This window comes from Sparus aurata, chromosome 5, assembly GCF_900880675.1.
Source record: "Sparus aurata chromosome 5, fSpaAur1.1, whole genome shotgun sequence".
NCBI lineage: Eukaryota > Metazoa > Chordata > Actinopteri > Spariformes > Sparidae > Sparus > Sparus aurata.
In genome coordinates, this window is record NC_044191.1 from 12,785,512 (window position 1) to 12,813,026 (window position 27,515).

At 45.9% G+C, this 27,515-nt stretch overlaps 1 protein-coding gene across 20 annotated transcripts in view; it reads left to right on the forward strand.

Annotated features, from left to right (window-relative positions):
* mef2cb (myocyte enhancer factor 2cb) overlaps window positions 1–27,515 on the forward strand; it is a 70,983-nt gene that overhangs the window by 34,268 nt on the left and 9,200 nt on the right. For 5 of the 20 annotated variants that reach the window (XM_030417448.1, XM_030417447.1, XM_030417458.1 and 2 more), the window contains 3 exons: window positions 8,441–8,644; window positions 23,581–23,724; window positions 26,677–26,866. In XM_030417448.1, the coding sequence (XP_030273308.1) occupies window positions 8,441–8,644; window positions 23,581–23,724; window positions 26,677–26,866 (538 nt within the window). Of the gene's footprint in view, window positions 1–8,440; window positions 8,645–23,580; window positions 23,725–23,925; window positions 24,064–26,676; window positions 26,867–27,515 lie in introns of all 20 variants that reach the window. The other 15 variants (XM_030417453.1, XM_030417452.1, XM_030417455.1 and 12 more) reach the window with 8 other exon arrangements.

The following is a 27,515-nucleotide window of genomic DNA, read 5'->3' on the forward strand; positions in this document are numbered from 1 at the left end:
CAAAGAGACAGAGAGAGAGAGCAAGGAGGAGGTCACAGAGTTTTAGATGAGGACCGAAGCTATCGTGTTGCAGCAGCACCCACACTTCCTCCTTACTGTTATCTCAGCCCTTCTCTCTCATCCCACCTTAGACGGGGCCCGCCAGTTGCACCAGGCACTCCGGCTCCTGCGGATAAGGAGGGAAAGAGGGAGACAGGAAGGACACCTGAGGGGAATCGATGCCTGAGATATCCGGGCTTTACTTACAGAGAGAGGAGGAGGGCAGAGAGGAGAGGAGAGGAGAGGAGAGGAGAGAGAGAGAGGGTTCAGGGAAAGGAAAATCAATATATCACTGGATTTCGTTGTTTTGATCTCTAAAATGATAGATTACTTAGCCGGTTGTTTGTTTAAGTCCAATCGCTAACTCCTACTGGCATGATGTCATGAAAGTCATGCGGAAAACACCACCCGCACGCAGAGCGTCATTCAACCTGCGCCCTAGATAAATGACATCATTGAATTTTGCAAAGGCGGGCATCACAAGACAGAGACAGACACGGAAACTTAAATTTTTTCTCTTTAAAAAGAAAAAGAAAAAAAAAAACAAAAAAAACGGAAGCTTTGGATTTGCATATTTTCACTTCCTTTTTGAGAATGTCCCAGAGCCCGAGCCAAATAAACACCAGAGGAATGTGTATAGTGTTGCTCTCAACCTCACATTCTTTACATGCTTTCACTCTTTAATGTCCAAAAAGTTTCTCCAACTCTCAAAGCTCCTCTGAGGTCTTCCTCATTTAACGGATTAAAATTTGGGTTAAACAGCAAGCAGTGACAGTGAGTTGTTGTTTGACATAATGTAAACGTCTGACATCTCATAAAGTTTTAGAGCGTGGTGCGACTCCCATTTCAGTCCCAAAATAGCGACCCAGTGTTATTGTCTTATTTGCCCCATATGTCTGAATACACACTTCATACTGCAGTCCTCTTTGGAGTGGCACCACTCTGTGTGGCTGTCAACGCGACCTTGCCACCTACACGGCCGCCCTGCCTCCCCACCCCTGCCCTCCCTGCAGCAGCGGTATCATAGTGGGCACAGGGCCTGGCTCTCTCTGGGCGGCCACTTTGGGCTGCCACCCCCAGGCCCAGAAACACTTCCCCAGAGCAGGGGCAGAAGGGCCAGGCCTCCCTGGCGTTGACTGGCTGCCCGGAGCTCTGGACAGTGGGCAGCAGTGTGCGAGCCCTGGCTCCAAGCCCCCCGACCACTCAGACCCTCTCCCAGCCTCGGGCACATGAAAGGGCCCCCTGTGCCATAAACTCATGGGCTGCACACAGAGAGCGGACTCTCTTGCCCCGGCTAGCACACACACGGAGATAGGCACACACACTTACAGTACAAGACACATGCACAGGTGTGTGTGTGTGTGTGTGTGTGTGTGTGTGTGTGTGTGTGTGTGCTGAGACCTAGCAGATCATACACCCAGACACATACTTAGATGGTATATTTAGTGTCTTGTTCATGCACAGACAAATGCATCCTTGTAAACACATGTACACATCTATAGCACATGTATCTCTCTGGAGTCGGTCTTGGGGATCGACTAATTTACTGCAATTGGCTCTAATTAGTGTTACCTCTCCAGCCAGTACGCTCAGTGGGCTTAATTTAGGATGACTTGTTTGCGCAAATGTGTGTGTGCTCGTGTGTGTGTGTACGCATGTGCGTGTTTGTGTGGGACATGTGGTTTCCAAGGGGAAAGGGGACCCGGGGCCAGAGGTTAAACATGGATCAGGTCATCAGTGACAGGAAGTAAAAAGGACAGGATCTCCCAGCTCCCACAAACAACAGTGGCACTAGCGCACACTTGGCTGGAAGAAGATGAAGAGGAAAAAAAAAAAAAACTGCATGTTTTTATGTCTTCCTGCATATGTCGCTTCTCTTCCCTCGCCGTGTTAACTGCAGCGCTGCTCCTGAAATAAAGGGGTCTTTTTGTTTCTACGACAAAGCAGTCTTCTCTCCAATCAACAGCACCGGGGTGAGAAAATGTGCAAGCGAAATTAACAGCAGGAAAATAATGAGGCCCACAGGGTAGCTACTCACCCCTGCACCCCTCCTCTAATTCCCTGTTTCCCACCTTCTACCATCTCCTTCTTTTGCCACAGCGAGTGGCACTCCTCCTCTGTCGCGTGCTCAGCACCGAGAGACCTCACCTGAAAAGGGCTCGCGACACTCTCACTTTTCTCGATGCTGCGTTCTCATTCTCTTTTGCCTTTCTCGACTTATTTCTTGTTTCCTTCCGTGTTCGCATGTTCCTCACATGGCTCATTTTGCTCTCTCACCTCGCTTTCTAATTTTCACTTGCGAGAAAAGTCTTAATGGATTACATAGCTTCCTCTGTTTTCTTTCCTTTGTGTCAGGCTCATTAAGTAAACGCCTTATTTTAATTATCACGAGATGTCTAATTCAAAATGCATTGTCAAAATCGGATCATAAAAAAGATGCTTGTTGCTCGTAAATCTTTTTTTAAAAATTACTTTGATGGACGGACTCAAAATCTGGCGCTCATTTACATCCCATCTCAAGATTAATCTCCGCTTTTTACAAGTCTAAGCAAATTCTGAGCCGGGCTTGTAGGACTAGTGGTAAGGGGGCCTTCTCGCAGCCGAATTCACTAAAACAATTAGATGCACAGGGACATGTGGTCCGCGTGAAAATCATTTTACAATTGTCTTCTGTTTCTTTTTTGTCCTGGGTGTGTGTGAAAATCGGCGAAAAGCGAAAACAGTGTGCTCTGGGTATAAAATGACAGCTTTTATCTACCTCAAATGAATGACAACAAAAGTTATTTTTGGCATTCCAGACGCTAACGGGAGCCTAGTAATGTAACATCCACTGATTTATTTATGGTTTTTTTTTAAGTAAGTGGGTATATCCTTTTTCCAGTTGCGGTTTTTCAGCATACACAGGAGAATGCAGAAAAGGAACCCGGCCGGCCATTATAGCGCTGACCATAAATGTAATTATAAGCGAGAAGAACAAATCCAAACCCGGCTCGTATTTTAAGACACCTATAACTAAAAAATTGGCTTTAATTAAGACACCACTCAATAAGCTCTGCGGGTTGGCTTGAAGCTGCTCAACACGGGCACTTTCGATTGAGACACTGAATTGAGTAACATTTGGAGTCAGCTGCCTCCTGTTCTTACTGTATAATGAAGGCCCACTGAAAAAGGATGATAAGTGGGGTTTTGAGGAGAGAGAAGAGCATAGCATATATTAGAGGTGGGACAAAGCCTCTTTTGTCGTAATGCCCCTCTTAACAGCTTCTTTGGCTGTGAGGCAGAGTTCAGGCCCGGGGCTCAGGCTCCTCTTATTCCTTTTGCGTAAGCCTGTGTCTTCCTGCTTGGCCCCTGACAATGGGATAAGTGTTTGTCTCAAGACCAATCGTGCTGCTCCGTAGCTGACTGACATTCGTGTGTGTGCGTGCGTGCACACTTGTGTGTGTGTGTGTGTCCCCGCATGGCCATGTTTGGTTTGCTAACCAGCAGTTTTTGGTGCCCGTCTCTCCACTCCTCCTCTTCCTCCACCTCCTCCTCCCCCAGGGAAGCAGGCAGGAGGTGGGAAGCAGAAGCGAAGCCATTGTGAAGGGGAAGCCACTGGCCTCTTCCTGTTATGAGAGGAAATGCATACAAATGTGCTTCCTGTGCGTCCGCCCCCTCTCTTCTCCCTCGTCCTCCTCCCTCCCCTCTTTCTCTCTCCCCTCTCACCCATGTGGCAGAGAATCAGTCCACTGTCCCTCCTTTTTTTTGTCCCTCTGTTTATCCCGGGTGTTTTTTGTTTTTTTTGTTTTTTTGTTTTTTTTTTACCAGAAAAGATGTAACTGATTTTCTCAGTTCATTTTGTAATCGGTCATCTTCCAACATGAGAATACATACAGTGCAAGCACATCTCTTCAAACCTTTGATTAAAGTAGAAGAACCATTGAGCTTGGCCTTATTTACGTTGAAATCAGTTGCAAACAAGTAAGACAAAAACGGACGTGGCATGTATTTTCCATCATTCTGAGAGTTCGGGGCACCAACGAAAAAGGCTCCAAATTACAAGCAAAAAGGAAGGTAAAAAAAAAAAAAAAAGACAGAAAGAAAGAAAAAAATGAATTAAATGAGTTGAATAAAAAAGTACAAAAGAGAGAGATAGACTGAAAATGTGACGGTAACATATTTCGGTGTTTAACAGTGGGTGTGCATGTGTCTGAATCTCTCTTGGGATGGCGTTGTGGAGGAGGATAGGGCTGAGCGAGTAAGGCAGCCATACAGTGCACGTTGACGATGCTCACAGTGTACCAAAGCGATTGAGAGCAGTGCTCGGTAACTGCGAGTGCGTATAGGCATTTGTGTGTTTAACTATAACTACACATGGGATAACAGGAAGGTGTGTTTCGGTCTCCCCCACAATGGCAAAGACATCTCGAAGGATAGTCGCATGCTGTATCTTATTCTCTCCTTGGGCTCCTCCACAATCGAGTAATCTCTGAGAAGGTTAGGCCGTTGTTGTGAAAAGTGCATTGATAGTTTCCAAGGCTTCCGAGAACAAATATTCAAGGCAGCTCCGAGACATTCGGGCTGAAATTCTTAAATATGTTTTTGCTGCGGAAGCAGAGCGAGAACTCACAGCGTTGGATGAGAATGTTTAACCTCCGACCACTTCACGACAGTGCGCAGAGACTGTCCTAGAAGCACACAATGACAGTTTAAAAGTTGTGTGTCTCATTATTCTCTGATGGTCCACAACTTTTTTTTATGTGTGCGTGTGTGTGTGTGAAGATGAGTTTCACACCACGGTTACCAATTTACTGTGAAAAGGCAGTAGGGCTCACACTCGCGCAACTTACACTGGCGCCTTTCACCAGAAGAACACGCAGTCGCAAATGTGCTGTAACGTCATGCTCCGTGTTATTAACATAGTGGTGCGTCTAACAGCACCCACTGACTGAGGAAACAAAAGTTACACCCACACTGACATACGGGTGGTTTACAATGTTTTTTTTGGTTTAACAACAAAGATAGAGGCCTCATTCAAAGAAAAAGAAAAGTATATAAATAAATAAAAGTATAAATTAGATAAGATACACAGTACATAACAATGATTTATTTTTTTTTTGCTCACTCATCTTAATTCTCAACTTTAAAATAATAGCTCACAGTACAACTTAGTTTCATGATCATAGTATTTCATTATTTCATTAAAACAAGCTGTAGGCTTTCCACTAATGGACAGCTATCTATAAGTATTTGTAGATCAGGTGTGTCACCCGTAGCATCTGTTCCGAGTGCGGAGCAGTCGATTCGCCGCACTTCTCTCCAGCTGCTGTGTGGGCCGAAGAGAGACGTTCCAAGAGGAACAGAGGCGAGGCAAGGGGTGACATCACCGGCTTGAGCGTCGACGGGCTAAAGGGTGTCACATGACGGCATCATGTGAGGCCGTGAAGTCACGACAGAGTCACCTGCAGCAGTGAAAATGAACACGTCATAAAAATTGCATAGCTGAGATACAGTGCATATTAGCACATCCCACATGATGTTTGCACCGGTGTTTACCGTCAAGACAGCATTTAAGAGCAAGCCAACTGCCTTTTGAAATATGTGTGTGTGTGTGTGTGTGTGTGTGTGTGTGTGTGCGTGTGCGTGTGCTTACTCTGTGTACATGCCTGTGTATTCAGGGCTGTAAGAGATTTGGAGGTAGCAGGTTGTACGTGTCAGATCGAGATGTGTGGGTGTGGTGTGATATTTTCTGTAGGTGTTATTGTTTGGTCAGTTGAGGCATTTCATAATCACACTCATTCTCTTCCTGTGGTGTTGTTAAAGTCAGTAAATGTGTGAATTTTAATATGTGGGAGAATGCATGCACAGTTCCTCATTTAAAGTGTGATGCTCGAGACGACTTTGATTGGATTTAGCTTTTTCTTATTCGCAATAAGAAGTATCAAATGAGTGTCTCCCGAGTTTCTTTAGTTACCTTACACTGCTGTGTTTGCGCGTGTGCGTGTGTGACGATGTTTATGAGCTGTCCCAGCTGGTATGTGGACCTCCCCTTTGAGACTAGCAGCTCTGGACCTCTGGGACTCACACCCAGCCCACCGTGTGCGCCACGTGCCACCTTTTGAAACATTAATGGCCCCAGCAGAGTGTGTGACTGAGTGAGTGGGTGATAACGGAGCTGGGCCGGCAGCTAGCTGTGTCCTGCGTTTGCCCCCGGTGCCCCGTGCATCAAAACACCAGGGGAAGACAACACTCTACATGTCCTGTTCCCAAATAGTCCGCTCTGACCTTATGTCCTACAGCCCTGTCATCTTATTTACTCGCTCATGTAGGATTCGTAAGGTAGCTCCACTGTTGTTAGGCTGACAGACCGCTTCAGGATGCGTACATTTCAGTTTTGGACGCTGGAGCCCAGAGTGGGTTGGATATGACAATTAATCTTATTGTCACAAGATACCTTTTGATCTAACAGCGTTAGAATGAGGCTTGTTTTTTTTTTCTCATTTCAGTATGAGTGCGTAAATGTCACCATGGTATTTAGAGCCCAGGGGAGGGTTTTTTTTTTTTTTTTTTTTGCCCCACGCCGCCGGTAAATCAAATGAGTGTTTGTGCCAAGATACAGAACCTGACATTGCACACACCGTTTTGTTTAGAATGGCGTGTCTCTGGTTTCAGCCTCTGTTGTCTGACACGCAGCTTGGTGTGACGCAATGGCGTCAATGTAAAACTTTTTGGTCTGGGAGGCGTCAGTTCATGCAAGGTTTTTGCAGTCTCAATAGATAGCGAGAAAGAGGAAAAAGACAGGGTGGAGGTGAGGGATAGTTTGATATTCAGTTTCCCTGGTGCATCCTGGGAGATATGATTTCAGGAAATCCGAAACTATCTATCAATATCCATCGAACCCGGTCTCCTCTTTCAGACCGCAGAGTTGTAAAGGGAAAATGTGAAGGGCACTGCATGATAGATTCATGCCACAGATCTATTCCGACATTACCTCGATCCACCACACACACTACTACTTCTTCATAAGGGGTTTAAAGCCTACAGTTATGTTCTTTATTAGCGTATTCAGTGCAAGTTAAACTGAGTGCTGGAAGGTTTTTTTACTCTGTATTTTTTGGCCCACTTAAGTGTCAGAAGAGAATAGACAAACATGCAGTTAATCAACAAACCGGGATCATTAGCTACCAGCTGGGCACAGTTCTGGCAGTGTTTCCTGTCTGTGAAAACCTTTTCTCAATACAGATCTCCGATGTAAATAATACACACAGTCGCAGAAGAAAATAAAAGAAAGTTCAATCCCCCCCCCCCCCTAAAATAAATAATAAGAAGAAAAAAGACAGTGTTGCTCAGAGAAGGAAGCTGGCAGTGGCACATTTTCTCTCTTTCTTTTTTTTTTTTCTCCCATACAGCCAAAGAGCTCACACACATGGCTTGGAAAAGAAACCAGGTGCAGCTCACTGGAATTAACTCACTTTCACTGCTCTAGTTTTGATCCAAACAATAGAGGAATAGAGGCTGTTCTATTTTGACAATGTGCGCACCTGTATGTGTGTGTTATTAAAGGTTCCAGTCTTGGGCCTCACACACACACACACTCGCAACCACAAACAGAGAGAGAGAGAGAGAAAAAAAGGCCCCATTAGAGAAGACCATTTTTTGTGGTTTAAGTTGAGTGCATTGTCACTATTTGAGTGCACATAAACAGCTTCAAGGACAGGCAGGAACCCATCCGTTATTTATATCAATGGCCTGTTATTCGTATGAGAGGCAGTTAATTGGGCAACGCAACAACCGAAAGATGTGTGTGAATATTACTGAGAAAGTGGAATGCCTCAGCATTTAAAAAAAAAATTCAAATAGTTATAGGTATGTGCACTTCTTTGTTTAGCGAGACGGCGACCGCAGTCAGGCCACACAAAACGGATGATTTAAGGTGAAACATGTTCCACGATCAACCTCAGCATACTTTGATGTTCGGGCAGCGACTGATCTTCTTTACCGTTATCTGTCTGAGACACAGTGTTTTCAGTTCCTTAAATGTAAGCCCAGCTTCTTTTTTTTTTTCTTTTTTCCTGGTATCGTGGATGGACTGTTACAGTCAGGCGCCATTGAACCGGCAGCGTACTTCACTTTCTGTTATGCTGGTTGCTCTGAGAAGTGCTCGTTTTAAGAGGAAAAGTTATTATGTCAGACTGCTATTTCAAATGAATGTGTTGAGGGGTGGGGACTTTTTTTTTGCAATGATTCAATTATTACAAGTAAAAAAAAAATTTAAAAAATGGTTGTTTTGATGAAAGCTGACTGAGTACAGTGAGACCATGTCTGCGTGCATGTGCTTTTTTTACATTCTGTATCCTGGAATATAAATTATTTAAGCATGAGCTAAACATTATCTCTCAATTTCTTTCCTTCTTCTTCCTAGGTGACATTTACAAAGCGAAAGTTTGGCCTGATGAAGAAGGCGTACGAGCTGAGTGTGCTGTGTGACTGTGAGATTGCCCTCATCATCTTCAACAGCACCAACAAGCTGTTCCAGTATGCCAGCACAGACATGGACAAGGTCCTGCTTAAATACACCGAGTACAACGAGCCCCATGAGAGCAGGACCAACTCTGATATTGTGGAGGTAAGTTACAGAGAAACACAGACGGCGCACATGCATGCGCGGGAGCACGCGCGCATGCATAGACACAGACACACTCATGCAAACACAGAAAAAACACAAGCGGACAGATGGTTACGGCATTTGTGACTCATTCAGCAACCCTTACTTCTTCTTTGGTCTTCACACCTACCACAGTGTAAGAAATAATTGCTCCCATAGTTTGTCAGTCTTCCCCAGTGATATCAATCTCTTTAAAACAGGTATTTTAAGACCATCGTTATCATTAATGTAAATTGAAACAAATCATTTAAAAGTTCCCTCCTTGTGTTGTGTGTACAGAGTAACATAAAAGCAGTAGCCTATCATTGATCTGGACCTTTCAGACTGTCCCCTGTGGTGTGTAAACACCAGCCCCAGCCTTTGGTGTCTTGTCACCATTGATGTGCCTCTTAGACGAGGATGTTGATCTGACTTGCTTTGGACACATGTCGCTAGTGTGGCTCAAGGCGATGTTAAACACGGCTGTCAGGCCAGCCAGTAGGCAGGTAGATAAAGCAGGAAATGACGCTGGCGCTCTCCAGGATCCTTAAGCTCTCCACGTGAACCTGTTATGCAACATCCACACTGTAGCTCGGACGAACCTGGTGGGCCACACACACACACACACACACACCGACATGCATGCATTCATGCAGAGTTTATCCCTCTCTCGCGCGCACACGCATTTACACTCACAACATGCTTGCTGAATAAACCGCACCTGTCCCTCAAGGTGATATTGAATAAATCATGGTTTTGAGCTGTATGAAAACGTCACATGCAGCCGATTCTTTATCTGCTTGTTTCATGGATTTTTGAAAGCTATATTATGCTTGTATTGTGTTAAAAATGCACATGCATATCCACACCAAGTACACATTTCTGGCATGTTTGGCTGTTATTTAGCATTAAAATACTGTTTGTGTTTCATAATTCAGAGTACACAGACATCCCATCACGCCGCCTCACATCATTTGAAGACAAAACTAGACATATAGCTGCTGGTAGGTTTTTTATTAAGAAATGAGTCTTGGATTTTTTTTTTTTTTTTTTTGCAGTATGTTTATTATCATAGAGAACAACAGAACAGCTCAGAAAACCTCAGCTGTCTCCATATGCACTTCCTTGTTTTTATTATCCACACATGCACTGATTGTAATTCAACAGGCTTCTGGCGGCAGCATACTGCTAATTTGTTAGATCGAATTGATGTACGACACTTAAAGTCTGTCACTGTCAGCCCAGCATTTAAAAGGACCAAAAGGAAAAGTGAGGAGCAGCGAGATATAATAATGATAATGAATGGATTCGCTTAGCCCACACGTACCTATAGAGCTGGCTGGCCGGTCGGTCTAACACTGAAATCAAACAGTACGGCACGTGTTTTTATCTTTTCATATGGGTGTTGCTGGGCTTGTTGCCCGCCCATGCATGGTCAGGCCCACCGGGGGCACTCCTGCTATTCCAGATGGCACTATGCACCTGACTACAAACCTTTTGAATTTACACATTTACATCAGTCGTCCTCTGCTTTAGAAGACATTTTGCCTCGCGTTATTCCCATCTTTTATAACATTACCTCTTCGTTCATCTAAACATAACAAAAAAAAAACATTAAAAAAACCAAACAGCATATATAAATATAAATGTTTTGCAAGATATTGTCAACTCAGCAGTGGTTTGCTTTTGTCATTACTGCTGTTGTTCCATCACCGTTTCCATTTGGTGCAGTCAGATATACAGTGTGTTAATGTAGCACATACATCAAGGGATAGAGCACTCAACATAGGGCTAACCTTTAGTGATGAAAACAAGAGAATGGGCTGGGTGCATACCGAGGTCAGCGAATAGAGACACAGGTAAATCCACTAGATGTAGAGTAACAGCTTATTATTTTTTGCAATAAGATGTATGTGCTCTTATTCCTCCTTTTTTTTTTTTTTTTTTTTACAATTTTAATGTGGCTTAGGCTAGATTATTTTTATGACATGAAATCAGTTTTGTGATGGTTATGATATGTTGTGCAACTCTAAAAACACTGAAATATTGGAAAAAGCTGTTTACACACAGTATACGGTATTCCTGTCCTCCCAAAGCTTATTTTCAGTCTTGCCACAAGTTTAAGGAAAACTAATTGTATCCAAGTACATAAGAAAGGATAAAAAAAAAACAATCCTCTATGCATTATGTCATTTACATTAACCCATTTAGCATCCACTCACATCCTGAGTGTGTCTATAGGCACTGATATCCTTTATGCACAGAGCCCTTCAGCCGCTGTGCAGTCAGTGTATTAGCCTGCCCCTGCTCAACCCATGAAGAGAGCTGTCACATGTTTCAGCAAGTGCCTGTGACGAGAGCTCCCTGCTTTGAAGCTCTCTCTTTAACTGTGTCTCCATTAGAGAACAGAGGATGGCTAACGTGTAAACAGCCGTGTCAGGGGAAGACGCTAAAGAGCCTAGTGGGGGAGAGTGCTGCAGAGCACTACCTACATTGTGATCCCTGGAGGACTCTGAGCAACTCGCAGCGGGAGAAATCGATCTGAAGAGGCCTTCAGCCTCAGCCGCGGCGTGCTAACGCGATTGGCCACAGGGCTGACACTAGCACGTTTAGCATGGGCGGGAGGGTGGGGGGGGACCGGTGGGGGTGGAGACTGGGACTGGGGGTCGGATCTCTCCCGCCGAGCCTTGTGTGCCGCTGCTAGGCTATGTCACAGGTGCAGGAACGTGGGTGGTTCGTTGAGTTTAGGGGGAGGCATAAGCGAAGCGGACTTCCTGTTGAGATGGCAGGATGATGAGGAGGAGGTCAAGAACAGGATGAGTGGCTGGATTTAAGGGTGTAGAGAAAATCAAAGTTACCCCACAGGGGAACAAAGAGACTTGAATATGACATCTGACATGAGACATGTTAAATTTCAAATTCGTAGAAAGCGCTCGTCTTTAGAAGTATACAAAATGCATGCATCTCTCTCCCTCTGTTGCTGCTTTGCCTGAAGGTGTAGTGGGAGGAGAGACAGAGGTAGGGGAGCGGAGCTCAGAGTGTGGGCGGCTGGCATAGAGGCCTGCTACATTAGCAATAAAGCTCTATGTAATTAGCATGTCTTTGGTTGATAATTAGCGTTGTTGAGAGAGTGGCACTGAGAGTGTTGCACAGCCTCTCTAGCTACAGCATGTTTACAAGAGGCTGGAGGGGTTTTTTCTCCCTCGCTCACTCTTTTTTCTGTTTTTTTTCCTTTTTTTAAAAGAAAAAAAAAACAGTTCATAATACAACATACACAGCTTGAAAAGATTTTTTTTGCATTGTGTTGAATCTATGTTCAGGTCAAGGGGTGTACGTATGTGAGAGACAGAAATAGGTAGAGAGAAAGAGAGCTATATAGAGGGAGAGGAGTGGTAAAGAAGGTCTTGATGACTCACTTGAAAACAGTCTCAGCTGGGAATGACACTTCCACAAATATCCGTGAAAGCAAAAGACCAAGAAACCAAAGCCAACCCTCCTCTGAGCGCAAGTTGTAAAACAAAAGAAGCCCTGCTAATCAAAGTGACTACAAGTTATTATTGTCACATTCACAATGCATGACACACAGAAACCCATAATAATCACATGAATACAGTGGCTTTTTCGAAACAAACTGAGGACGTGTTTCATGTTTTGAACGCCTCCGTTTAATACCAAACCACATGTGCGGCCACGTAGGATTACGGTGGCATCTAAACTTGCAGAAACTCTCCCGAGAGACCGCAGTAAAAAACATGTTATCTGAGGGTGTGGGTTAGGTAAACCTAACCCCGACCCCACATAAACAAGTGAGGACGTCCAATTAATTAATGCTAATTGTTCAAAGAGACATCCGGGCCCATCCAGTGTGTCACAGCTTGATGAAAGCAAACACTGATCCTCCATCAATGGATGTCCAAGTGTGTCGTTCTGGCAGGTCTACAGTGCGCTCTGAGTCTGGCTCCAGATAAAACAGTCAAACATGCAGATAGATTTCCTATAGCCGCCGTCTGCCAGGCCGGTTTCCTGGACATGTGAACGGCATTAGAGGAGAAACGGGAAGCCGTGTTGGGAAATGGCAAGAGAATAGATCCATCTCTCCTTTTTCCTCTCTTTTTATTCCTGCTTAAGAACAATCACTTTGCGCTCTTATTGGTGATTTATTATGCCAGTACGGGGGGTGTTAATTGCAATAGCACATGAAAGAGTCCTTTCTTTCCCCTCCCGATGATTGCAGCCTAAACCTAAGCTGTGCTGGCTGGTTCTTGCTGTGATTGAATGCCCCAAAATCCAACAGCACACTCAGGCTCTGCCAAATCCCTGTTCCACAATGTGTTTGTTTTCCCCTCTGTTGAAACAAAGAACACAGGTTTGTGAAACAACTAAAGGGTTAGTGAGTGAGCTTAGATGGGGAGCTATATCCCCTCTACGCCTGGATGTGCTTGAAGGAGGCAAGGATGCTATAATATTTGTATGCAGTCTGTGCTTATATGCACACACTCGAAAATGTGTTTGGCCTGTGCGCTCGCGATGGCTGCGCTGCATGGGTGTATGCGTGTGTACATACACAGTGACAATTGGCTCGAACCCTGCAGAGCTGACGGCATTGTGATGACCTCAGCCAGCACAGCACACCCTGATGCCATTGGCTCAAGTATCACATGGAATGGCACATGGCTCCTGGTGCTGAGCTGACCTGCCTGCCTCCCTGCTTGCCTACCTGCCAGAGGAAAGGCCGTTGGCCAATCCCATTTCCAGCAGATTAACCTAATCTGAAAGTTCAGCTCACCCTGTAATCTTAAACAGCAGCAGCAGGGATCTTCCTCCCCACCTACCCTCAACTCATTCCGCTCTCGTCGTCTCCCCCTTTTTTTTTTTTTTCTCGCTCTGTCCTCACCCAGAAGGAACTATTGAATGAGAGGGGGAAGGGGAGGGACCGAGGGATGGATGAGTGCGAGAAGAGAAGGAGGGAGGCAAAGAGGGATGGTGGGAGGAAGGCTGGTAATTATTTCCAAAGGTCATTCTGTTAATGACTACCCGCTTGGCTAATGAGATTCAGCAAAGCTCCCTCACCATGTTTCACCCAGCGTATGTTTCACCCGTGTGCCGAGACGTGTGAGAAGCACAGGTGTGATTTCAGCCCAGTGACAGTCCACTGGAGGGAGGGAGAGGGAAAAGTGAGGTGGGGGAGTGGGCGGTGTAAGTGAAGAAACATAAAGAGAAAGTAAATCAAGCAGGTATGTCTGGAGAATAACCACACACGGCTGGCACAATGCTTCAACTGGCAATTTCCACACGTTCTGGACCCTGCGGAGACTTAATTTACCTCAAAAATGCACTTCTTTATTAAATCAAACACCTTTTCCTCTGCTTTCTCATAATGTTCTTGCGAGTCAACAGGGCATGCGATCCCCCTCTCTGAAGTGCCAGTGTGCTCGTGTTCCACCTCGCACTTGTGAAAATATTTTCCAGCATGTGTGCTATTCTATGTGCTTGTTTGGTTTCTAAACAGCATGGAGAACATTAGCCTTAAGGAGTTTTTCTGTGTTGATCAGCTCACTGAATGACTTCTTCTCATGGCTCTCAATTACTCCGGCTTGAAAGCCTTCACTAATTTATCCCGTGTGACTTTGACATGTGTCTGCGTCCAAGAGAAATAAGGGAGTCGTGTCACATCTCCTGTCTTGGAGTTGTCCGCGGTAATTTTGCGCCGAGTCGTCTGAGGTTTTTTTTTTTTTTTTTTTTTCGGATAGGTCACATGCCCTGTAACATGAGGTGGAGGTGAGGGGCGGGGTTGTCACAGCGATCACAGTGCTTCAGTGTTTACTAGCGATGAAGAGGTCGGCAACATGGCTTGTTTTTCCTTGCGGAGCCGAGGATTAAGGTCCGAAGCTGCTTTGACTGACTAAGTAAATTAACCTTGTGACATTGGCAAGCAAACGGTCCAACAGTTTGTTAAAGCAAATGTTCTGGTGACAGTCGTTGTACACGCTTAAGCACATCATTCAAAAAAAAGGGGGGGGGGGGGACAATGAATTCTTAGTATATAAAGTTGAGAATTACATGTGGAAGCAAACTTTTCACACGACTCTACTCTCAGTTCCTGCTCTATATTTACAGTGTTCATAAGAATGGTAAAGTTGGCTCTGAAAAAAATCTTTCACAAAGGCTCAAAGGCTTGCGTAAAGAAAACAAGCTACCACATACCCTGTGCATGTGAAACATCTCTCCCGTCATGCATTCTATCAACAGAGACGTGCCTTTGTCCTCCTCCTTTTCCGGTCTACACCCGTCTCCGTCTTCTTCTGTTTGGACTCCCAAGTTTTCAGATTGAACGTTGTTTGTTCTAATGCAAAGAACAGGGCGGTAAAGCGAGAGAAAAAAAGAAAAAAAAAACGAGAGCAAGAGGAAGAGAGAGAAATAGTTGTCTGTGTTTTTTTTCTAAATGTGTCCACTTTAAGTCACACTTCTAACATGATTGGCAACATGAACTGAACCCACCGCATATAAGGAAAAAAAAAAAAAAAACAGTTGGTTAGGAGGTCAAGATAAAGCACAGCCCCCCAAAACAACCACCACCATCGCTCGCTTTCATTTGATGTGATCTTTTTCTGATAAATGCCTCAAAAAGTGGTAGCGGTCTAAAAATAGTGTGTGGTGAGGCTAAAAATAGTTGCCTAGCTGGCGGTCTTTGCCGAGAGAGGGTAGAAGAATAGGCATGGAATCTCTCTCTCTCTTTCTCTCTCTCTCTCCTCTCGCTCTCTTCCTCTCGTTTTCTCTCTCTCTTTCAACCCCCCACCCACCCACCCACATACCCACCCACCCAACACCACCCTCTTCTTGTGTTTGAAACCGGGTGGGTGGGGGCTGTTTTTGAAACAGAGGAGTGAGTAAGCGAAGTGTCAGGCTATTCATTCAGCCTCCGACTCGCTCGCTCTCTCCTTCTGAGGATCGACCGTGAAGAGTTGCCTTGGGCGACCACATGCACAAGACCATCAGTCCGAGACCCTGCGGTGCCTATAAACATTTGATCCCTTGAATAAAGCAGTCTATTATTTATTTCACTATTTTATCCCCCCCCCCCCCCCCCACTACCAAACAAAGGCTTCCTGTCTGGTTGTTTTCAAAAACTTTTTTTATTGGAGAAAATACTGGAAAGTTAGATTATCTTCTTCGTTAATCAGGTTTGGCTTTGAAAATGTGACGAGCTCTGAGAGAGCTGACCCCCCTCGCACATCGCTACGTTGTCTGCTCTAAGTTTTTAAGCTGGCACACCAGAGCACATCTGTCTGCGGCGCCAGCCTCAGACATAAAGAGAGCAAGTTTACTGAGTTCCTATTTTATAGACTATATGCTTCCACTTTTAAGGGCAGGCTGAAAGCAAGATGACAGATAATGTACATGATCTAAAGGCTGAGCATTTTATTCCACATCAGACGCCCGCAGCCCAGAAAAAGCAGAACCTCAAACAAGAAACTAAGTAGCACTTGGATCTCTGTCAGAGGTGTTTTTTAAGGTCAATATACTGAGGCGGAAGTCTGAGGTACTCACACAACAAACAAAAAAGAGGTTTTAAAAATAGCCCGTTTGAAATGTGCCAATATGTGGTCCCTGTGGTGTGGAGCGGTGAAAAAGGCAGGCCACTTCTGAGGACACGCTGCCAAAAGGCAACGCTTTTCCACTACACAGCCCAAAACAATTCACGCCAGCCATTAAGATGAAATGATGCCTTGTTCTTTGAAACTATTTGTGGAAAATTCAGAATAATGAAGATCTATTTTTAATAGATGGCATTCCCTGCCCTGCCTGGAGCTTCCCCCCATGGCCTCAGCCCCTCCCCTTCCATGATCGCTGCTTTGGACAGGGTGTGGAAACTCAAGGTCACAGTATAGAGGTCAACCGGCTGGTCATTGTTACTCAAGGCCTCCCTCAGGCCCCTTTTTCCTGCTGTGGCACCACGCGATAAGAGACACAGAGACAAAAGACGATAAGTGACGATTGGTGGGGGGGACAAAGAAGGTCTAGAGGATAGCTGGAGGGGGAACTTAAAGTTTTAGAATCTCACAAGAGAACTGGAGTCAATTTACTGAGGCTGTTACACTGTTATCATCTGATGAGCTTAAATTATGCGATTGAAGGCTTTATTGATTATGTCACAGTGCAATCACTAAGTGATATATTTGGCATTACATTACAGTGTGGAAAACAAGGATGGCAGTGTTTTCCACGCGCAAGTCAGGCCTGACAAATTGATTTTTATGTTGAATCAGTGATACGTGTAGACATATTCTCATTTCTCTCATTTGAATAGAGACAACTGGAGTGTAGATGGGATGAAAGATGGGTACGTTGAGGGCGCAGACATAAGTGCCCTCTTTATTCAGTTTCACTGAGCTGGCATTGTGTTTCATGATGTCTTTCTGGGTAATTATACAGTGTAGTGACTAGTTTGAATGACCACTTTGTTCCTGGGGCCGGGGATGCTGCTGTAGCAAACAGTGTTGGATTCTGACATGTGCTTAGTGTTTGTCTATTCCATATGGGAAACACTGCACCATCTGGTATTGTGCTGTGTCCTGGCTAGCTAAGACTGTCTGTCTGTGAGTGGGCTCTCGTCTGCAGTGGGCTCTTCTTAATGGTGATTTTAGCACATGCACCATCGAAATGCCACGGTTTGGAGCGCACAGTACCCGTTCTGTCTTGCTTTCCGTCTCTCTCTCGCTTGTTCTTAACACTTTTCTCTATTTTCTGCTCTACTTCTCACTCCCTTTTTTAATGTTTAGTCAGTCTAGTAATCCCTAGACAGCTAGTAATTACACAGTTAGCCAGCATTATTACTGAACACGCGACCACTTTGCCCAAGGATGATGGATTTCAGGCGCCAGCCTTTGATTCCTGATTATAGTGTGGCAGGGCACCGGGAGTAAGGGGCTTCAAAGCCACCAAATCACTGAACAGTCATTGATGCATCGTCTCAACCAGCACTCAGGGATGCACAGATGATGACTGAAAAAAAAAGAAAAGGCAGGGACAGACTGTGATTTGGGGTCCCATTCCTCTGATTGGTAACCTACAAAATTAACCATCTCCCCCCAAATTCTCCCTCAAAGACATACACACACTTGCACACACCATGTAGCCATCATCCATGGGCATGCCCCTCGACATGGTCCTGGCATGTTCAAACCACGCTTCATGAAACTGTGGCCTTCTTGCCTTTGGTCTGCCATCTGCTTCCAATAAGCTAAGCCAGCCTGATCCCTCTGATGTTCCCTCCACTCCGAAAAGCAGAGAGAAAGAAAGAGTGAGCGAGAGAGACAGAGAGAGTGAAGGGGGGGGGGACAAAAAACGAGAGCAAGTAAAAATGAGCCAGATAGACAGAAAAAGAAATAGAAATAAGGAGAATGAGAGCACATCTCAAACATACTATTACCCCATCCATGCCGCCAGCAAGGCCACCCTGAGTGTGCCCATTGTGCAGTGGTGCTGGAGGGTCTTAATCCACAGTGGGTCCACTTCACAAAGACCTCCATCTTGTTATTTGTGATGGGAAGGGACGCCGTTTCTCCCCACTGCCTAACCCCTACTGACACTGAGCCACATTGGTCCTTTACCAATCTGCTCTGACGAAATTGAGTTTGTCAATTGGTAAAAAACAACGGAGCCCCCTGCTGTCCTGTGGCTTTCCAAACTTTTCCGCATTTTGTCACTTCACTCCTGAAACAATCGCAATCTCAATCTTCGGTTCGGTTCAGACTTTGTTGTGACAATTAAAATAAAAAGCATCCTCAAAGCTTACGACGGCGATTTCTTCAATATTTTTTGGCAGCCCTTTTAGATTAAATCTCGGTTCACATTTGGGTCCCAAGCCAGTTAAAAGACTGCAATGCATACTGCAGGTGCACCCTGTGGTCACACTCAACCTACACAAATTCTCACACGTTCTAAAGGCAGGTCTGTCCAATTTGCATACTGTCATGTCTTCAAGGAATATCTTTGATAGTCAGACCGAATCCATCTGTTCTCTACCATTTTAACATTGTGACGAACAGAGGCTGAGACCCTGCCAGGCAAAGCTGTTTATTCCAGCACCATTTTTATGATATTTTAACAGCACAGCAGAAATGATTAACCATAAGTGGTACAGTTATTAATGCCTTTATATTGTGCCCGTCTGTCAGCGACTTGTTTTGAAAATATACTGCAAAAGCCATAAACTGCTGCATTTATGGGGGGAAACCCTTTGTTCCGTGCTACTATAATATCGTCTTTCATAAGTCTTGGTTTTGCTTACAATCGTATGTGTATTCTGAAGACCATACAGTGTTGGCAAAGATATAAAAGCTCTATTATAAACTGGCTGTTTTTGTAGAGGGTTTTTGCGCTGGCGCTGGCGGCCATTGGGTTGAAGACATTGAGAAACATTCATTGGCCTGGCTGTCGCCAATAGCCATAAACACAATATTGAATGTGTCGTACCCTTCTGCCTCTGCCAAGATAACTGCAGAGGGGAATGGTCAGCGATGGAGCTCTTTCCAAACACAACACGTCAACTAGCCCGAGTCTATCAGAAATAAAGATGTACCCATCAAGCCGGCAATGTTTTGACTCGGCTTCTGTTGAGACTCAGTGGAAATTGCAGAAAATGAGAGGAAGAGGACAGAGGCGGGGAGACAGAGACAGACTGAGCAGCAGACTGAGACAGAAAGATGGGGGCAGAAAGACGGATAGAGAGGGTGAGCAGGGTGGCAGAATGCCGAGCAGACGGCTCCTGGTATGGCAGGAGCTCTGGGCAGGCGTCAGCTGTCCCTAGCAGACCCCCTGGGGCCACCCAGAATTCACACCCAAATACCCTCCGCAGTATTTCTCAAGAGCTACATTAAGCTATCACCCACACCCAAACTATGAAATGACTATAAAGCTGGCGTTTTTTTTCTCATAGTTAAAACACCAGAAGACGCAAATCTTTGGAAACAGACAATATTAATCAGTTTCTCTGTAGCTCATTTAGCCCCTGAGTGTCTCAATCCAGCCCAGGTTGCCTCTTTTAGCCCCGTTTACTGTGGTCCTCTAGTCCACCTTAGCACAGCCTAGTCGAGGCCAGCCTAGCTGAGGGTGCAGCGCTGAAGGGTACCGATGAGACGTGTGTCTAAATATGTAGGACGCCGTGTCTATGCTGCGCCTGCTTCGCACAGGCCCTGTGACAAGTCGAGTCATGAGGGAGCATCATGAAGAAGGAGTTTAATTAGGAGCAAGCCTCCAAAGGGGCCACAGAGAAAGACACAGAGCCAAGCAGGCATACACAGTTTTTTTTTTTTTCTTCTTCTCCTTCTTCTTTTTGCAGGCTTTCCTCTCCGTCATAATTTTTCTAATTCTTCACTCTCATATTTACTGTGCTCACTCTCTGTAGAATGGCTGGTAACTAGAAGTCTGTCACCACTTCTTCATTTGTCTTTCTCTCGTATGATGTAGTGTCTCTCACATCACCATACTGTCATCTCCTCTGTTGTGTTAAACTGTAGCAGGAGTACAGGAAGCTCTGTTTGGCCGTAAAGCCTCTTTTCTTATTTCAAAGACTCTAATAAGTAAAAAGAAAAAAAGAATTTAATAATTAATGGTGAAAAACGTTGTTCAAAGTAAACAGAGCCAATAAAATGGCCATAAACTTGAATAATGCCCCGTAAAAAAGTTTCCCTTTCAGCAGCCAGCAGTCATTTTGTAGGAATTAAATAATGAGACTTTCTTTATGAAACTGAAAGTCCTGCACACTTGATAAATTGAATAATTTTCATATAGGAATATTAATTTGGGTGAATATTTTTGTGCGTTAAATTCTTGGCTTAAGTGAGCTACACCAAAGTGTTTTTGTTTTACTCCTCGTCCCATTAGCATATTCCCCAAAGACTCTATTTTCATGCCAGCTCTTCGTACTTGCACTCCTCTTTCTTTCAACGTGAGGGTAGCGGCTCTTTTTTTTTTTCTCCCAATAACGATTATTCTCTCAGCCATTTTGAAATAACACTGGGTTGTCTTTGATGTGTCTTATACAGTGATGATGTCACTGAATAACAGACTCAAAGCCTTTTTGTCTGGAGGAGCAGTTGATGCCTCTCTGGAGCAGAGCCATGAAATACATGACAAATTCAGGGCGCAGATAAAGTAATGGGCTATTAAGGGGTAAAATATATAGCATGACGAGAGCGAGGCGGCATCCTGGCGAGGTGGACAGTGCCGGAGCGAGAGGCCCTTCTATGGCAATGCGAGCGCTTCGGCGGCTCTGATTGGTGGTCGGGTCGTGTGTCAGCCTTTGGCAACAGGTGTGACGGCTTTAAACAGGTGGGCATGACTGGGATGAGTAGCATGCCGTCCTTGTACCGCACCCTCAATGTGCTGAGCCCTGCTTGAAAGCTAAGCTCGGGGGCCACTTGCTCAATAGTCATACGACACCCATACCCCCCCTGGCTCCCCGCACCCCATCAACACCCAACGCCACCGTCGCCAAACCCCCTGCCACAGACCACCAGCTCAGTCGGCCCCATATGGGTGTCTTCCTCACCCCGGCCCCTCACCCGCCTCGCTGCCGCTCTTCCCAGAATGGAAGTGAATCTCTCTCTTGCTGTCTGTGCTTCTAGCGGTAGGTGGAAGAATCATGGTGCAAGTAGGAAGAAAAGTTGTTGGTTTTTTTTTTTTCTTCCTCACGCATGCATTCTCATGTGAACGGAAAAAGGCCAGCGGTTCAGCTCTTGTCAGTTCGATATGATGCATCGCCAAGGCCGGAGCGAGAAAAAAAAAAAAAAACTCCACAAAAGAAGCAGCGAAAAGTTTTATCATCTCGCGCCTTTGCCAAAAAAGACGGCGTGCTAAACCTCTGCAACCCCTTTGTTCTTTTGACTCATCCACCTCAGCTAGAGCAAGAGTGCCTGATTCACTGTGGGTCTGTTAGAAGTCAGATCTCCTGCATCGCCTCGGCTGATTTGTTTGGTGTGATTTCCTGAAGACTGTCAAAGATGTGAGAGGCGCTTTCAAATCCAGAATTCCAGATTTCCACTCGAGGGGCCAAGTGAGGATTCAGAGAGAGAGAGGGGAGGAGAGCCAGCGAATGTTGACACGCTTACAGTAGCTGCCTCGCCACGAGACGCCTCAGGAATCAAACAGTTATCACACGCACAAAAGGAGCCCTCTAAGTTCACTAAAACCACACTCAAAACAGGCCTTTGTTGTGCTGACATGAGAGATGACTGGATTGTTATTTGTTTTCTAAGCAGCCAGATCGCTTCCCTGTCACTTCTGCTGCTGGTTGTGATGGAGGAGCCGGCGCTCGTATCTCCTCCGTGAGTGAGTACTGACGGAGACAAACAAATGAGAGGGAGAAGTTCACCGAGATTAACTTATCTTAGCATCTATCTTCCTCCCTTTCTCCCGCTCAGTCTCTCTTGCCTTTTTTCTCGACGCTAACACCCACTCTCACACACCCACACCGAACACACACAAACACGGACTCGTTCCCCTCTTTCCCTCTCCCACACACACACACACACACAGACACAGACACACTCACACCAGTCGCAAGTACGCACATTACAACGTATACAGCGAGGGAGAGAGAGAGAGAGCGAGACACACACACACACACACACACACACTTGATCAGCATCAAATACAGGGTGTGCTAAAGTAAATTTAATTACGTCTGTCTGATATGGAGCTTCAGATGAAAGTAGGAGAGCGCAGTGTGAAGCGACGACTGCACAGACAGGAGCAGGCCCGTGATATTCCTCCTGTAGACTAATCTCCCTTTATTAAAGCCAGGAGGAGAGAGGGAAGGGGGGAGTTGAAGGGGGGAGGGTGGGGAGCGGCGGTGGTGAAAGAGAGTGAAGGGGGGGGGAGGGAGGGGGGTGCCTTTGATGAGATCTCTAACTGTCAGCTACTGTACTTTTCTTCTCCTCTGCCGCGTCTTTGTCTCTCACTTTTTACGAGGCAAATGAACACAGCACCTATCGGGTACGTGCCTACTTGCTCAGGCAAACACACCCCTCGTGCTATCACACACGGTAATGCGCTGTGAAACTTATCCCTGTTGTTGTGGTTGTCAACAATATCTAAAAAAGGACAGAGGCGTCTCTCTTTCTCTCTCTCTCTCTCTCTCTCTCTCTCTCTCTCTCTCTCCCTCTGACGCTCTCTTTGTCTGCCTCTCTCTTCCACTCGGAGGGAGTGGTGAGCGAGCGGAGAGCTTTTTTCCGCCTGTCTGCTATTCTGTTCTGGCCACTCTAATGGGGGCAGGTGGCCATCAGGTGGCCAAAACAGAAACTGCCACATTTAATAGCACATGATACCACAGCCATGAACCCGAGCACCACTACTGTATTTCAATTCTATGTCGTGACCCCCTGATGATTATGGTTATAAAAATGGTGTTTTACTTTTATGACTTTTTCCCCCTTTTTCCTGTGTAATTATGAGGTTTCAAGGTCCCGTGATTTGTCATCTTGGTCAAGGGTTTGATCATTTGTTATGTCTTGTTATTGGACGCGAATAAATCCTTTGCGCCATCTTGAATGTTTAGCGGCATGTTCGGTTGTTCACAAAGCAGCCAGTGTATCCTCGTGTCACCTCAGGGTGGGGTTAGAGCGGAGCCTGCCGAGATGATTCATGGAAAAGGTTACAGATCTTTTGTGGATCAATTTTCTCAAATAAAAAAAAAAGGACTTTGGAAACATATTTATTTTAGTTGTATTGAGATACTCTCAACGAAATGTCTTTTCCAAAGCTCCTCTGATTGGATTTGTCTTTTGTCACGATCAGTTCTAAAATGTGCCCCCTCACACTTCATCACCACATTTCCCTCCAGAACTGTTCACCTGGGTTATTGTTTCCTCCCCAGAAAGCCCTTCAACTATGTTTTGCAAATGCTCTGTTTGCAGACATTGAGAAAGAAGGGCCTAAACGGCTGTGACAGCCCAGACCCCGACGCAGACGACTCGGTCGGCCACAGCCCCGAGTCTGAGGACAAGTACAGGAAAATAAACGAGGACATTGATCTGATGATCAGCAGACAGAGACTGTGTGTAAGTACCTCCCGTTGAACCCCGAACCTTCCTCTCACCACTCTTTCCTTTCTTTCCCCTTTTTTTTCTCCCTCCCCCCATGCTTTCTGTCACGTCTTCCTCGTCTCCTCGTTTTCATCTGTTCCTACCAACCACCCCTCCCGTCCTCCTCATCTGTGTCTCCGTCCGTCCTTCCGTCTCTCCGGTTGTGGGACCTGGCAGGCATTGAGCAAGAAGGAGAACAAAGGCGGCGAGAGCCCGGAGCTCGAGTCTGCTCTCATCCTCACCCCACGCACTGAGGAGAAATACAAACAGATAAACGAGGAGTTTGATCACATGATTAAAACTCATAAGATACCTGTAAGTACTGGGCTGATGCTACGCCGCACCCCTCGGCAGGCTAACAAAATGCTGACTGGCCCGTAACTGTTGAGCTAACCCAGCTAACCACCATTGTTTGCCCCTAGACTAAACACACAAAGTGAGAGTGAGAGTAAGACGAGAGCGGGGTTGTATTGTGTACTTACAGTGAAAGAAATGACAGTTCTTTGATTTTTGCTTGATTACAGTCGAGGAACGGTCCTCTAATTTGACATAACTGCAACCGTAACCAGCAAAGAACTCTTTGCTATAGTAATTGCAGACTTTCTCTCGTGACAAATTTCAACCTCACTGGGTTCCCTCCTTGAACCCGTTACCCAGAATGCCTTGCCTGGCTCTCAGGGGAGGTGCGGTCTGCATGTGCTTTTCCTTTTCCTGCACCAAAACACAGCGCTCAGTCACCCGCAGCAACAAGGACAGACACTGTGGCAGTGAAACAGCAGCAGACATTCAAACGCTCTTACACGTATCTCCGCACATCACAAAACTCAATTATCTCCCGTTCCGCCAAAACAATTGAAGGCAAAGTCAACATCTTTAAAAAGAAAAAAAAAAACGTTTTGAACACAGATATGTCGAGAAATCTCATGTACTGGATTTCGTATTTTACTGTGTTAATTTTTACAGAAGATCTTATCTGTAACCATCTGCCTGGAACCGCAAAAATAAAAGGCTGCTTTCTATGTAAACCGAGCCTGCCCTTCATTCAGAAAGCACCATGCTGGAATGGTTAGGGCTCTCGTCTTACAGAGAAAGAGATAATTCCATGGTAGATCATTCAGAGAAGAACAGTAGTCACTGCGCCGCGTGGAGCAGGGGGGAGCTGTGGTTAGAAGCGAGGCAGGGTTTGGCGAGCTGGGGTGGCGTGGCGGGGTGGAGTGGGTTTGGGATCGGAGCTGGGTGGGGATGGGGGGTGGAACAGCGGGGGTGGGGGGGGGGGGGGGGGTCGGTACTCTGCACACAACAAGTGGCAGTTCAGTGTGTGGTCAGGGTGGCTGCCAAGCACTGGGCCTCTGGATTGCAGGGGACTGTTGAGGGGACTGTGGGGAGAGGCGGAGGAGGAAGATGAGCGAAAACAGGAAGGATGGCACCGGTTTAAGGAGAGCTGACAGTCGGCGGGGGCTCTCACACCCAGCCACTGTGCACAGAAGTGCACACAGACACAGCTCCCCCCACCCACTCTCCCCCACAACCCCACCGCACAGAGAGAGTCACGAGGTATAACAACTCCAACGAGGAATCTGAGATGGAAGAAATTACTGAAAGTCTTCAAAAAATAAAACCAGAGACAGCCCCTCTCTGGCTGTAAAAGAAAGCGACCGTAGCTTTTGGCGAGTCCGCTCCTGCGTTAAGTTGCAGTAAAAGGGAGACGTGCGGAGGCCCCGCAATGAAATATGGTTAAAGTAATTGTCTTTGTACTCTGAAATAATATTTGGCCAGCGAAAAGAACACTAGCGCGAGGGAGAAAATTGAAGACGACGACGTAGTGCCGAGGCACATGTCCCACTTCCACGTAAGCCAGGCTGATGATCCCCCTGATGCGCTCCCTCCATGGCTCGGAGACACATGGCAGTAATTTAGGGCCCTATTTTCTACTTCCTAAAGCTAACATGCAGGATCAACCACTTCCAGGGCACTCCCAGGGTTAAACCCTTCTGCCAAGTGACACAATAAACATGACAAACTAGACGCCCGGGGCCAGCAGGCTACCTCTCCTCATGTTCCTGATGAGACTGCTGACTGATCTGAGTCTACCACTTAAAAACACTTTGCATTAGCTTCGTGTGACGGAAATATACATTATTTCTAATCAAGTGCTCCGGTCTTGATGCAACTTTTTCAAGAAATACTGCATCCCTTTTTTTTTTTTTTGGTGAGGTGTAGACAGGCTGAATTATCTTTAGCTCTCTTAGAACAGTGGGATGCCATTGGCTTTATTCCCAGTAAACTATAGCTGTCTTATTTCCTCAATGTAATAAACCAGGAATGCGTCTCAGGGTATATTGTGCAGCGGCCGCATCACAATATTTCCTCAAGTTCCTCAATATCGCAATGACGACATGTCACTGAGAGGAACATGCTAGTAGCCTCCAGAGTAACCTGTGCTGGATCGGGTTGGATTGAGAAAGTGTTGCCAGACAGTATCTCATCTTTGGGGCAATTTGAGTAACTCTGAGAGGAGTTTTTTTAGCCACTTACCCATTCTTTTTTTGTGCAGCGCTCTCTTTCACCATCCATACTGTCTTGTGTTTTCCGCCTTTGTTTCGAGGCAGTTGTTCCCTGCGCCGCTCAACTATGCACGGCTCTCTGTTGTTAGTTGTCCGTTTGTCCTTTTGAACTTGGCTGTCTCTTGTGTTTTTCATCTTCTTTCGTGTTTGACTCTGTCTGGAGTCTGCACTGATTTTGAATTCCTCTGTGTTCCTAGAGTCTCTCTGAATTGTCACGTCTCCTTCTCCCTTCCTGAGTCCGTTCCTTTTACCCAAACTCCTTGTATTTAGTTTGCCCCCTCAAAGCAACTGTTGGTATCTAATCAGATTTTTTCTCCCTCTCTCTCTCTCTCTCTCTCTCTCTCTCTCTCTCGCTCTCTCTCAGCAGGCCGTGCCGCCATCAAACTACGACATGCCCGTGTCCATTCCCGTTAGCAACCAGAACAATCTCATCTACAGCCATCCCGGTGGTTCCTTAGGCAACCACAACCTGTTGCCCCTGGCGCACCATGGCCTACAGAGAAACAGCATGTCTCCCGGAGTTACTCACAGACCCCCCAGTGCAGGTAATACAGGTAGGGGCTTATGTGCTCTCATGCACATGCTGTTAGCCCATCTGTCTACCTTCTCAACTGCTTTCTGTGTGCCCGTCTGCCACGCGCACAAATCACACGCACGGTGTATGTTATGACAGCTAGCCGCAATATTCCACCTGAATGCAGCGACTGAGCCTAAAGCCGTCCCCCTCCGGTATATATTCGCATATTGCCTGCTCAGTGCTTTTGTTCAAAGTTAGTTGATGATTTAATATCGTATTAACTCCCAGACCGCGGTCACGTTGATTTAGTGTGAGGTTCTACACGCGGGATGTCTGGCCCTATGTATAGGCATTGAGTTGCCGGTGACACAAGCAAATCAGGCCTGTTGGTTTGTTATTGTTGTCCAAAGTCCTTTTTCTGTCCCCTCTGGTCTGAAGGCCTGCTGCCCACACCCTCACCCTGTCATTACAACTGGATGCGAGAAGCGCCAGCACAAACTAAATATGAGCTTTGGCGCTCGCAGCATCCACACCAAACCGCACGCGTTCTGGACCCTCCCACTCCTCCACCTCACATGGCTTAAAAATAATAATGTGTCATTTTTCTTGGACGGCGGCTTAATGTAACCACTCGCAGCGTTCCGTTGCTCGGAGTGTTAAGGTTTGAGTGGGATGTAGTATTACTT